Source organism: Physella acuta, unplaced genomic scaffold (assembly GCF_028476545.2).
Source record: "Physella acuta isolate Inbredline_101_S28 unplaced genomic scaffold, ASM2847654v3 ptg000059l, whole genome shotgun sequence".
Taxonomy (NCBI): Eukaryota; Metazoa; Mollusca; class Gastropoda; family Physidae; genus Physella; species Physella acuta.
In genome coordinates, this window is record NW_026731579.1 from 96,490 (window position 1) to 109,568 (window position 13,079).

At 36.0% G+C, this 13,079-nt stretch overlaps 1 protein-coding gene across 1 annotated transcript in view; it reads left to right on the forward strand.

Annotated features, from left to right (window-relative positions):
* The first annotated feature begins 2,674 nt into the window (after positions 1-2,674).
* LOC131948475 (VWFA and cache domain-containing protein 1) overlaps positions 2,675-13,079 on the forward strand; it is a 36,365-nt gene continuing 25,960 nt past the window's right edge. The window contains exons 1-4 of the mRNA XM_059310080.1: positions 2,675-3,306; positions 9,813-9,875; positions 10,588-10,736; positions 11,000-11,106. Coding sequence (XP_059166063.1) covers positions 2,908-3,306; positions 9,813-9,875; positions 10,588-10,736; positions 11,000-11,106 — 718 coding nt within the window. The 5' untranslated portion in view covers positions 2,675-2,907. The remainder of the gene's footprint in view (positions 3,307-9,812; positions 9,876-10,587; positions 10,737-10,999; positions 11,107-13,079) is intronic.

Genomic DNA, 13,079 nt, shown 5'->3' on the forward strand with positions numbered 1-13,079 from the left:
AGGGCAACTATGATGTGGATTAAAATCTAATCCACCCTCGGGTCATCCAGCTCCTGACACGTGATATGTCGTAGGGTCATTCATTTATGACGTACACACGGAGGGGAGGGGATGGAAGGTCCGAAAAAAATTAAGATAGTTTCTACAATATAAAGTATTAGAAAAAAACACATGTATTGGCGGCTGTCAAGATCGAAATATAGTTGGGAAATAAAATCCCATTAAAAAAACATTTAGAGGTCAGAGGCGTAGCGATGGGGGGGGGGGGGGGGAGGGGGCATATGTCCCCGGGCGCCGACCTATGAGGTGTAACAACAAATTTAAATGTCATTTTAGCTGCATTATTGCAGTTTGAAGGGGGGGGGGTGCAAATCGAAAATTTATTGAAAGTTTGTCCCCGGGCACCGGGAAGGGTCGCTACGCCTCTGTTAGAGGTCGATGCATTAAAGCAAGTCATTGCCTTAAGTAAATGTACCCATATAACTTGTATGCCTCAATGTACTTAATTTACATATATGCCCCATGTATCAACTTGACCTGTATGCCCCATGTAGCTATATAACATGTATGGCCCTTGTAATTATATGGCCTGTATGCCCTATGTAGTTATGTGACCTGTATGCCCTATGTAGTTATATGACCTGTATGCCCTATGTAGTTATATGACCTGTATGCCCTATGTAGTTATATGACCTGTATACCCCATGTATTTATATGACCTGTATGCCCTATGTAGTTATATGACCTGTATGCCCTATGTAGTTATATGACCTGTATGCCCTATGTAGTTATATGACCTGTATACCCCATGTATTTATATGACCTGTATGCCCTATGTAGTTATATGACCTGTATGCCCTATGTAGTTATATGACCTGTATACCCCATGTATTTATATGACCTGTATGCCCCATGTAGTTATATGACCTGTATGCCCTATGTAGTTATATGACCTGTATGCCCTATGTAGTTATATGACCTGTATGCCCTATGTAGTTATATGACCTGTATGCCCTATGTAGTTATATGACCTGTATGCCCTATGTAGTTATATGACCTGTATGCCCCATGTAGTTATGTGACCTGTATACCCTATGTTATCTATTATGTCGTTAGTTATATGTATAAGCAATCATTTAATTATATTTATATGCGGTCATTATATCAGAAGTGCCTGCCAAAGCGATTATGGCGTATCACAATAACTGGCACTTGATTTTTAGAACCGTCTATTGATTACATCACACAGGTATTAACGACAGGGCCATTCACCAATCGTGATTTCAATGTCAGAGTAGATCAGATCGCTGTTGCACTTTTGCTACATTTTCTTCTTCTTCCTTTTGTCACCCTAGAGAGGATAAGACCAAGTTAACACTTCACCAACTTACTCGATAGTTGGGTTATTGTTATTTTATGAAGCCACCCCCGGACACTATGTCTCCTCCGTCCCTGTTGGTGCCACTCCAATGCCAGACAGGAATGTTGTTTTGGGTTTTTTTTGTGAGTAAATTCGCCATCCACACCTAGAAATCTATTCCCTTTCTAGTTTTTCCTTTTTAGATTATCGGCCGTCGGCAAAGAACGCCTGTTTCACTTTGTTCGTGGTCAGTGTATTTTCAACATTAATGAAAAAATTAAAAAACGTCAAGTTTTTTTTTACAATTTTTACCTCCCGCTTCCCTTTTGTCACATAATGTCACAATAAGCCAGACCCCCCCCCCTAAAACGACTTCGCACTTCAGCCCACAATCTCCCTCAAAGTTGCAGTTATATTTTATTTAAAACATCGTTTTTTTTTCTTCTTAAATATTGCCTATGCTCGGTCAACACATAATATTTAAATCAATTCCTATTACTATATATTAAAACAGTTTTCTAAAACGCGAAATAACTTCTAAAATTCAGTTTCTAACAATACTTTAAAAAAATGCAAAAGTCTGAAGCCACATCATCTGACACCCCCGCCCCCCGCTCATCAAACATCGTCACAAAATTACGGACCCCCTCTTCCCTACTAGTGTGACGCCATTTATTAACGACCCTCAAAGTAAACTGAATTCCGTTATAACAACACTAATATAAGTATTTAGCGCAATGCAACTCATTCGCAGTTGTCTGTAATTAAATCAAAGGGAATTTTATGTCATTTGAGATAAGAGGCATGTTTTTTATATATCATAGAATACACCATGAAAAAAAAATTCTTGAAGAAATTTTCTAAATCTCACAAGGTGCTGAACAATAAAGGCATTTAAGGTGCAAAAGTTTAAAGTGACGAGCTGAAATTAATGCAATCAAAAGAAGGGAATTTTGTATTTCTATTTGTTTTTCAAGTTAGGCTAACTTTCTATAGTTCTCAGGCATATGTGAATAGATCACCGATGAGACTCAACTAACACACATCGCGTTTTATTTTTTCAAACGTATTTCTTTGTTTAAATAATTTAAAAGCAAAGTTAATTGCATCAGTTTGTTATAATGTATTATTAATTATATTTCATTTCCATCAGTATGATTTGAAACATTCCGTAGTTTAGATAATTTATCTTTAAAACATAAAAATGAGGAGATGACGTGAAGAAAAATAATTTGGCTTGCTCAGTTTCATTATCATGAAAACCTGGCAACTCTCTCGCATAATAAAATGAACTAAAGCAGTATAGCCTAACAGGCAGAGTTGTCGAAACCATCCAGAGGTTGATAGTGGATGTGATGTGCAAACTAAGAAGATGGATGTGTTATGGATTTGTTTTCCTTTGCATGTTTGTAGGCGCTTAGACGGACTATAAATATTCATGTAACAAGGATGCATTGAGGATTACTGTGATGTTTTATTAAAAAAATTGGATATATTTTCACACAATTCTGGCTGTGTACTGTTCCAGATAACAGGCACACGAAAACATGGCGACAAATCTTCATAAATTTCGGCACTCAAATTTTAAGTTACATGTGAATATTTGCCGTTACTGTGTTCTAATAATTGTGTTTTTAACTATTAATCGCGAGTGTTCTGCATTTTCTCAAAATCAGCAATGGTTAGAATCATCGAACCATCATGCTGGAAGGATAAATCTTAGGAATATTGATCTTGAAATTGACCCATCGAAAAGAAAAATAGGTGGATTTTCAGCATCATCTGATTCTAGCAATCCTGATGATGGGGAATATTTCACAGATACTCGACAAGAGGCTGTTAATCCAGCTGATATGGGTGGAGTTATAATTCAGCAGGCCTCCCAGGATTTATCAGCACGATTAAGGTGGCTAAGCAATGATGAAATTGGAATAACTAACATGCAGGTACTAGACTTAACTAATAACTACCACTGATGTCCCATAATAATTAATAATAGACTTTTTCTGAAAATAGTTAGATCTAGACCTAGATTTCTAGATCTAGGCCTATATTTACTATATTAATATTAATATTAGTATTATTAGGCCTACTAAATATTAATATTAGGTTGTTTATCTCAAATGTAGTTTTATGGTTAGAAATTAGAGTTACGCCTAAATTTAAAAAAAATAAGTGGAGGAATATTAGTTAGGGCCTCATATATAACAATGTCATGCTGTATAACACTGACTGCCTTTGAACTGACTGGATTCACTTTTCACTTGATTCTTTTTTTTTTTTTTTTTTTTTGCAAAATTGCTGTTGTGAACACCAAATCCAAATTAACTAGTTTAGTCATTAGGCCTAGGGCCTACACATTTTCTATTTGTTTTGCTCAGTATTGCTCAATAGTGCTTAGCGCTATTTATTTCAAAAGACTGGCTATTTTTTAAAATAAAGATATTCCCTAAATGAAGTTGCTAAATTTTATTTTTAAATTGCAACTAATTTTAGCGCACAATTCATTTTGTATTGTTTAGCCCTAGGCTTAACAAATGTAAGAGGTGTGGTGGTCATAGAAATATATGCTAATTATTTGATGTGGTAATAAGTAAGTAAATGATTCCGTTTTGTGTCATAGAAATGTAAACTAATTATTTGATGTGGTAATAAGTAGGTAAAAGAGTCCAGTCATGTGCCTGATCCTTCATAAAACTGTAGTGGTATTTTAATGGTTAACATTTGTCTATGTACTATTATTTAGCTTAGTTAACAATTTTTAAAAACAGTAACTATACTTAGGCATCTACTGACGTTAAGATTTTAGTATTGAACTTGGGTTGTTAATAAAATTAGTTTAGATATTGTCCCAGTGGAGAGTTTTGTAGTTAAATAGAGTCATTGCTGGCAAGAACATAACACAGCCAAAGCTTTAGCTAGTTGTTGATGGGTAGGCCTGGCAAATAAATAATTTTTGGCCAGTTCACTTCTGTGTTTACCACATCATTACAAGATTGGTATAGTTTACTTAGGTTATGGTTAAATAATCTAGCAGTAGAAGAATCCTCTTATTATCCTGATTAAGTCTATTTGTACTCAAGTTTTAGTACCTGTATGAAATTCATTATTTTATTAGTGAAAACTCTTTGAAATGATTTGGAAAAAACTCTGAATAGTGACTGTAACTACTTTCCCGTTAGCTAGTAAATGATAGTTAATCTAATATTGTACAAACTAATTTTTTAAATACTTAGTTCACTCTACACTAGCATTAGTTGTGCTTTTAAACTTAAAAGCAGGATTTACATTTTACCCTATTTTAAAAAAAAATGTGACTAGCTCAACATAATTAATCAACATCCCTACACTTAGCCCTACTACCTATTTTGCTATATTGATGAAAATTTTAAATGCTCTGTACTTATTAAGCTTCTATATAGAATTAGAAATGTTTTCACTGTATTTTTTTTTAATGTTAAAAATGATACAATGGCTATGTAGTACTTTAATTTAAAGGTATATTTAAAAAAAATTTCTTTCCTTAATTATATAAGTTTAGGCATTTTTTTAATTTAAAAAAATACCATGTCCCTCTTTTTTTACACTAGCTTTAGATTTGTTATGTAAAATCTATTTAGGAATTGCGTAAGTTCAGTTTGGGTTTTTAAATTTTTTTTTTCTTCTGCTGGCTTTTTAATCAAGTGCTCTTATTCCTGCTCCTTATATTCATTTTTAAGGGTATGTGATGTAGCTAATAAAACCAGCTGGTTGAGTCGTTTAAGCTCATGGTTGCTACATTGAAAAGTCCTGAGTTCTAATCCTCGGGTAGATGAGTCTTGATAGCTGGGGACAGCAGCCATTTGGAGAGAAAAGTCTTAACAATTTGACATGAAATACTTTAGTGTGCTGGTGGAAATCCCGTCTAACATTAAGAACAATGAACAAAGAGGAAGAACTGCATTATTTTTTTTTTTTTAAATTTAGCTTTGCACTGACTCTACAGTCCTGTTAAGTTAAGCTATTAAACGTACACAGTTGCACACATATATAACAAATTTTAATGCCATAAGCCCATTTATCACTCTTGTACACACATTTATAAAAAAGCAACTTTAAAGTTAACTTCCAGTTAAAGTGATGCCCATATTATATAACATTTCTACTGGAGATTTTGTGACCATGGTGTGATACAGATTTTAAACTAAATTTCTGTCTTGTATCTAATGCAGTTATTTAGAAATAGTTGAATTAGGCTATTTTCGTTTTAAAAATCTTAAAGTTTTAAGGGACGGAATGGCCTAGCGGTAGAGATAGATGGCTAACCTGTAAGTCTTAAGTTTAAATCCGGGTTCAAGTCAGTAGACTGTCCCTGAGTCCACCCAGCTCTCATGGGTACCTAACTCACGTTATTGAAAGTAAAGATGTCTGGGCATAGTGCTGACCACACTATCTCTTCATATGCCGAGGTCACAGAAACAAGTGAACTCTACTTCACTTGTCCCATAGACCATCAGGCTTAAAAGGGGAACTTTACAATTACCTTTAAAGTTTTTTATCGTTTTTATCGAGTTAGATTTCACAAAGTTTATCACACTTCATAGGTTATAGATTTGTGTTGGAAATGTATAAGTTACCAATATAATTACCTATTTCTCTTTCTTTATATATATAACTTAAATGGTATTTAAATGGGCCTAAAGAGTTAAACATTTAAATTTAAAAACCTAACTTGTCTAAGTATAACAGTGTCCCTAACAATAAGGTTGTTTACTTCCTTGACAGACCTTAATTATTTTAGGGAATAATTGTTAGTGTTTTTATCATGTATACACCACACAATCAATTTTAAACATTCTGAATGTTTAAAAAATGATTTGGACCTACAAATCATATCTGTTGCTGTTGGAGCAAATGGTGCCATGGAGCAGTTAATGTCTTATTATGTGACAAAAAAAAGAAGCTCAGCTAGACTGGAACTGCAGGCATGGATGTGGCAATAACCCACCTTAGAGGCTGGCGTTCTAGTCAAACTTAATTGCCTTCATTTGTTTCGCCTGGGTAAAATGGATAACTGAGGGTCATTTTTGTAATGGCCCTATTTGAATGTATTGAATGTGTTTGAACTTCACTTGACTGGAAGTTATGTCTTGTGTTTATTGCGCTGCCACTTTGTGGATGATTTCACTCGCGTTTTAGTGCCTCAGTCATCTCCCCCGGCCGGCTCTGGGTAGCATGCGATCATCAGCTACTCAAAGGCTGACTACAAACGATTCTGCCCCGGAGAAATCGCTGCCAAACATTAAACTGAGAAAAGGAAAGATCAGTTAGTGTTGCCCCTCCTCCCCCGTCAGTAATGGGTGGGGGAGTTGGTAGGTTAGTTCTGGGTGGGAGAGTGTGGCAGGCTAGTGGTGTCTCCCCCCACCCTAGTAATGGTTGAGTGGGACAGGTTAGTGGTGTGCCGCCCCCCCCCCCCCCAGTAATGGTTGAGTGGGACAGGTTAGTGGTGTGCCCCCCCCCCCCCCCCCCAGTAATGGGTGGGAGAGTGGCGCAGTAACTCAAGTGGAAACATCGCCAGCACCGAACTGGTGTCGGCGTATTGTGTACTGGCCTCATTGATCGCTGGGCCGTTCTGAGAAGACAGAAAACTCGATGTTGTTTATTACTAGCACCCTCGTGCCAAAAAGCCATTGCTTATACACAACTCCCGACCCGGACCAAGGACTCTGAATAGAGCCGCATTAAGCCCGTATTCAAATGACTCTTTTTTTTCCAAGCGGCCGCATAAGAAAAGGGGCTATAAAGTTGGAATGAAAAGCGGCGATACCATTCATCATTTCTGGCTGTATTGGCCTCAGTAATCACCTGTGCCTTCTTGGCAACCGCCACACGCAACTCACTTAAACAGAAATACCGTTAACAGTGAATACCCCGCCTGACTGCAGGCTTTCTTCCTTCTACCTGAGTTCTTGTTATTAAACGCACGTTTCTTTAAACGAATCGGTTTCCCGGGCCCCACGTTATTATGCTAAGCACACGGTGTCTGGTGTATGGAAGAAGGGACGGCGCACTCAATAGGGGATATGATACCCTACCATTTTCACTCCTGCCTTTGTTTGACCCTGTCGAGGGTATGATTTTAGTTCCTTCGTGAAACATTCGTTTTGTTCACAGAAATGCATGCCGGGTTTTGTTTTTGTTTCATTACGGAATGGCCGTACTTTAAAAGCCGAGTGTAATGGGAAGGAAATGATTGGCTTCCTTCAAGTAGCCCTATTTTTAGAAAATCAGTTTTGTTGTTTACAAACATCGATTTTCACGTGGTGGTTTGCAGCCCTCTCCCTTTTCCACCAATATACACCAAGATAAATCTAAATCTAATTAGGAATGAAATAAACTACGAAGGGCTGAATAAAGCAAATGGTATTGAACTAAAACATTACTTAGACGAGATGGGGGGAGGGGGGTGTAGGCTATTGAGCACAGCTAAACAGCGTGAAGCAGATAAATTTGCTGTAATGTTATACTTTTTTCTTGCCTTTGTGTTTTTTCTCTATGGACCGTGTTCTCAGTCCCTTGCCACCAAACCTATTTCTTGGCTGGGATTAGATCTAGTCTGGTGCTTTAGGCTTTCGGTTAGTTGTTCAACGTATCAGTTCTGTCCCACTCGGCTGTCTATGAAACTACCGAATGATATTGTAGAAAAAAACCATCTGCTAGAGTTAGAAAAAAAACGTTTTCTATTTTCTAGTATGCTTAAACTGTTTCCTTAGAACTACCGTAAAATTATTGTTTTATTTAAATTGATTTTGCGTTTCAGCACACAATCCATCTTGATAGATTTTTTTTCCTCTCACATTTTTTTAAATATAGTCTTATTCATATTTATAAAAACAAATATTAGCCCACATACATTTAGCCCACAATCCACCTCGATTGATTTCTCCCTTCTAACATTTTTCATATAGTTTTATTCATTCATTTTTACAACAAAAAAAACCGTTCTTCTTTCCATTCCCAATCCACCACCTCCACTTCCCCCCTCTCTCTCCACTCCCCCTCCCTCCGCGCACTTAATCCTCACCCTATTTGCCGTCCCGGCTCTTTCATCTTTTTTCTTTGCTCCTTCTCCCCCCCACCTCTCCATTCTCTCCCAGCCTAACAACTAACTGCTGCTATCCCCGCCATGTTTTAACCCCTGAGGCTAAGTCTGTGCTTTGAAGCTGGATGGGCCATAAAAGTTGGCCATGCATACACAATCATACACCGCTGGCAGGCTCAACATTCTCACTGCGGTTTATGTTTATTTATATTCATACTTTTCTACACACATAGCCTGCTTCATTTGTTAGCTTATAGTTTTCTACACAAAAATACTGTACTTCATTTGTTAGCCTATAGTTTTCTACACAAAAATACCCTACTTCATTTGTTAGCTTATAGTTTTCTACACAAAAATACTGTACTTCATTTGTTAGCCTATAGTTTTCTACACAAAAATACCCTACTTCATTTGTTAGCTTATAGTTTTCTACACAAAAATACCCTACTTCATTTGTTAGCTTATAGTTTTCTACACAAAAATACAGTACTTCATTTGTTAGCTTATAGTTTTCTACACAAAAATACCCTACTTCATTTTTTAGCTTATAGTTTTCTACACAAAAATACCCTACCTTATTTGTTAGCTTATAGTTTTCTACACAAAAATACCCTACTTCATTTTTTAGCTTATAGTTTTCTACACAAAAATACCCTACCTTATTTGTTAGCTTATAGTTTTTTTACTCAAAGAAAATATAACATACTTCATCAGTTACTGTTAGCTTATTTCCTACACACAATGTATTTTGTTTGTTAGCTTATGGTTTTTTTCATACATCATTATTCATTTATCAGCATATAGTTTACAACCCAAATGTACTTTATTTATTAGTATAGTTTCAACACACAAAAGAAGCATAATTCATATCATCTGTTAGTATCTTATACTATAGTTACCTACACAGTGTATTTTTTTTTTTTTTGCTTAGTTTCCTACAGACATAGCCTTCTTATTCACATTTAAAGTGACTGAGTTTATTGCTATAAAAAACCTGACTGAAATATTTTGAAAGGGGAATTTAGCTCATATACAATCCTTCATGAGGAAATAAATGTTTTTGTAGAAAATAAATGATATTAAAAGTATTTTGATACCCCAGGTTGTTACGTGCTCTGATGTAGTAGGCAACTGTACAAGTCACTGTTGTCATATAAAAAAAACCCATGTTGTCTTGCTACTGTTTTTGTATTGTTGGGTTATCTCAGCACAAGTTTAGGTTATAATGTTACTGTTGTTAATGGGGAAAAACCTGTGTGGTATGGCTTACCATATTTCTTATTGTAAATATTTACTTTCTCCCAGTTATTACCCTTGTAGAAAAAAAAAATAACCTATTAATGTTGTTATTATAACATTGTTTTTTCCTAGGCCATCTATGATTCTCTACAGTATGAGGAGAATATCAGAAAAGAGCAGGAAAGACTGGATGAGGTAATTTTTTAAAATACATTTTCTTTGTAACCTTGGAGATATGTCTTTAAATTAAATTTTTGAAGCATAGTACATTTATATTGTAGGGTTTCTTTCTGTTGAGGTTGAAAATAATTTCACATTTACAAAAAAATGGTTGGTTTGTTATGGTATACCTTTCCAGGTTGTAATGTTTTGTGGATTCCATCAGATTGTTGATTTATTGTTGTGTATCTGTTCAGATTGTTGCTTTTATATATTCCTTCAGATTGTTATTTTTTCAGATCTCTTTAGATTGTTGTGTTTTTGTGTATATTTCTTCAAATAGTTGTGTTTTTGTGTATATCTCCTTAGATTGTTGATCTGTTTTGTGTATATCTCTTCAGATAGTTTGTGTTTTTGTGTATATCTCTTCAGATAGTTGTGTTTTTATGTATATCTCTTCAGATAGTTTATGTGTTTTTGTGTATATCTTCAGACAGTTGATGTGTTTTTGTGTATATCTCTTCAGATAGTTGATGTGTTTTTGTGTATATCTCTTCAGATAGTTGATGTGTTTTGTGTATATCTTCAGAAAGGTGTGTTTTGTGTATATCTTCAGATAGTTGATGTGTTTTTGTGTATATCTCTTCAGATAGTTGATGTGTTTTTGTGTATATCTCTTCAGATAGTTGATGTGTTTTTGTGTATATCTCTTCAGATAGTTGATGTGTTTTTGTGTATATCTCTTCAGATAGTTGATAGATTACGAATACGCTTCCGTAAATACCTGCAAGTGTTGAGGACCAACAAGATCACAGTGGAGAACTTGTACAAGTTCCATGTCAAGCAGCCCATAACCCTTGGATACAGCTGCTGTCATATGGAATGCAAGGACTTCAAGTGAGATACTTTTTTTTTCTTTTGATGTTAGCAAGATTAGAGGATGTTAGTCTTGGCAAACACAGTCACACAGATAGAAACTGAAAGAATTTTTTTTTAGCCAACATAGGAAATGTGGGAAAAAGTTGATTGAAACTTACAAATTACCTTTTATTGAAGGAAACATTTTTTTTTACAATTTCTGAAAGAAAAAAGTGAGGTATTTAAACATAATTAAGAGATGATGTAAAGGCCAAAGGTTAAAGGTGATGTGTTACTTTCAGGTCCCACCCTCTGTATGGGTGTAAGATAGCTGGGCACACAAGCTGTGATCTCATCCCTCCTAGCATACCTCGTGGGGCTTTCAATCCTGGCAGAAATCTCACTGAGGGTAAGTACAGGGTTTCTCTTCATCTTCACTCTAGATACTATCTCAGCCCTTACAACACTAGAGATCATTTGGGGAATAATACAAACTTATGGTCAGTATCAAACCCTCCCAAAATACTCTTTTAGAGCCCACATTCAAGATGATTTGTTGAAATCTACAAAATTCTAGTGGTTGTGCATGCTGCCCCACTCAAGATATTAGATCTCCAATCTAAGATACAAAATCCAGACATTAAAAAAACTGTGTTGTATTGAAGCAAGATTTGTGGCAGAGCACTCAGGATATTAGACCCCCAATCTAAGATACAAAAACAAAAAACAGTTAGTGTTGTATTGAAGCAAGATTTTTGGCAGAGCACTGAAGATATTAGACCCCTAATCTAAGATACAAAACATAGACATTAAAAAAACTGTGTTGTATTGAAGCAAGATTTGTGGCAGAGCACTGAAGATATTAGACCCCCAATCTAAGATACAAAACATAGACATTAAAAAAACTGTGTTGTATTGAAGCAAGATTTGTGGCAGAGCACTGAAGATATTAGACCCCCAATTCAAGATACAAAATCCAATTCTAAAAAAACAGTTAATGCTGTACTGAAGCAAGATTTGTGGCAGAGCACTGAAGATATTAGACCCCCAATCTAAGATACAAAGACTTTAAAAAAAACTGTTAGTGTTGTATTAAAGCAAGATTTGTGGCAGAGCACTCAAGATATTAGACCCCCAATCTAAGATACAAAGACTTAAAAAAACTGTTAGTGGTGTATTGAAGCAAGATTTGTGGCACACTTCCCCCCAACCACCAGCACCTAAATATAACCCATTTTTTTCTACTGAGGGGAAACAATTTGAATGTTTTTCTGAGAGTTCCTCAGAGCCTGTTAATGACATTTCCAAATGGCAGAAATAGCTGGATCACTTTAGAGACTGGCTTCCCTCACCCCCTCCACCCCCTCCCCTCCTCACCTTCTGGTACTTGTTGTTTCTCTCCAGCATACTTTCATCACCCTCTGGTGTAGAGTTGTTGGCACTCGGCTCTATTACACTTGTAATCAGCTTTCTTCAATACATACTGTTCAAAAAATATGCTAGAATGGACTTAACAAAGCCTAGTCATTGTGATGTTCGGATTCAGTCTAAATGTGGTACATACAGTAATGTTTGTAAACACTTTGTCCGTGTGTGGGGGACACCTGTCTAATCACTTCACTGGGAGATTTGATTTTAAAAAAGCCATCAATAGAAAGCTCTAAGTTCATTGGGAGTCATGTTTAGATCACCTTGCTATGGTTAAACCTACAGCTATACGCTCAACAGCCCACAGTAAAGTTAAGTTAGCTGACAGTAAGAACTATGAATTTAGCCCACAGTTAAACAAAGTTAGCCTACAGTAAAAGCTATGAATTTAGCCCACAGTAAAACAAAGTTAGCCCACAGTAAAAAGAAGTTAGCCCACAGTAAAAGCTACGAATTTAGACCACAGTAAAACAAAGTTAGCCTACAGTAAAAACTACGAATTTAGCCCACAGTAAAACAAAGTTAGCCCACAGTAAAAAGAAGTTAGCCCACAGTAAAAACTACGAATTTAGCCCACAGTTTAACGAAGTTAGCCCATAGCTCACAGTAAAACGAAGTTAGCCCACAGTAAAACGAAGTTAGCCCACAGTAAAAAGAAGTTAGCCCACAGTAAAAACTACGAATTTAGCCCACAGTTTAACGAAGTTAGCCCATAGCTCACAGTAAAACGAAGTTAGCCCACAGTAAAACGAAGTTAGCCCACAGTAAAACGAAGTTAGCCGATAGTAAAACGAAGTTAGCCCACAGTAAAACGAAGTTAGCCCACAGTAAAAACTACAATTTAGCCCACAGTTAAAGTTAGCCTACAGTAAAAACTACAATTTAGCCCACAGTTAAAGTTAGCCTACAGTAAAACGAAGTTAGGCCAAAGTTAAACGAAGTTAGCCCACGGTA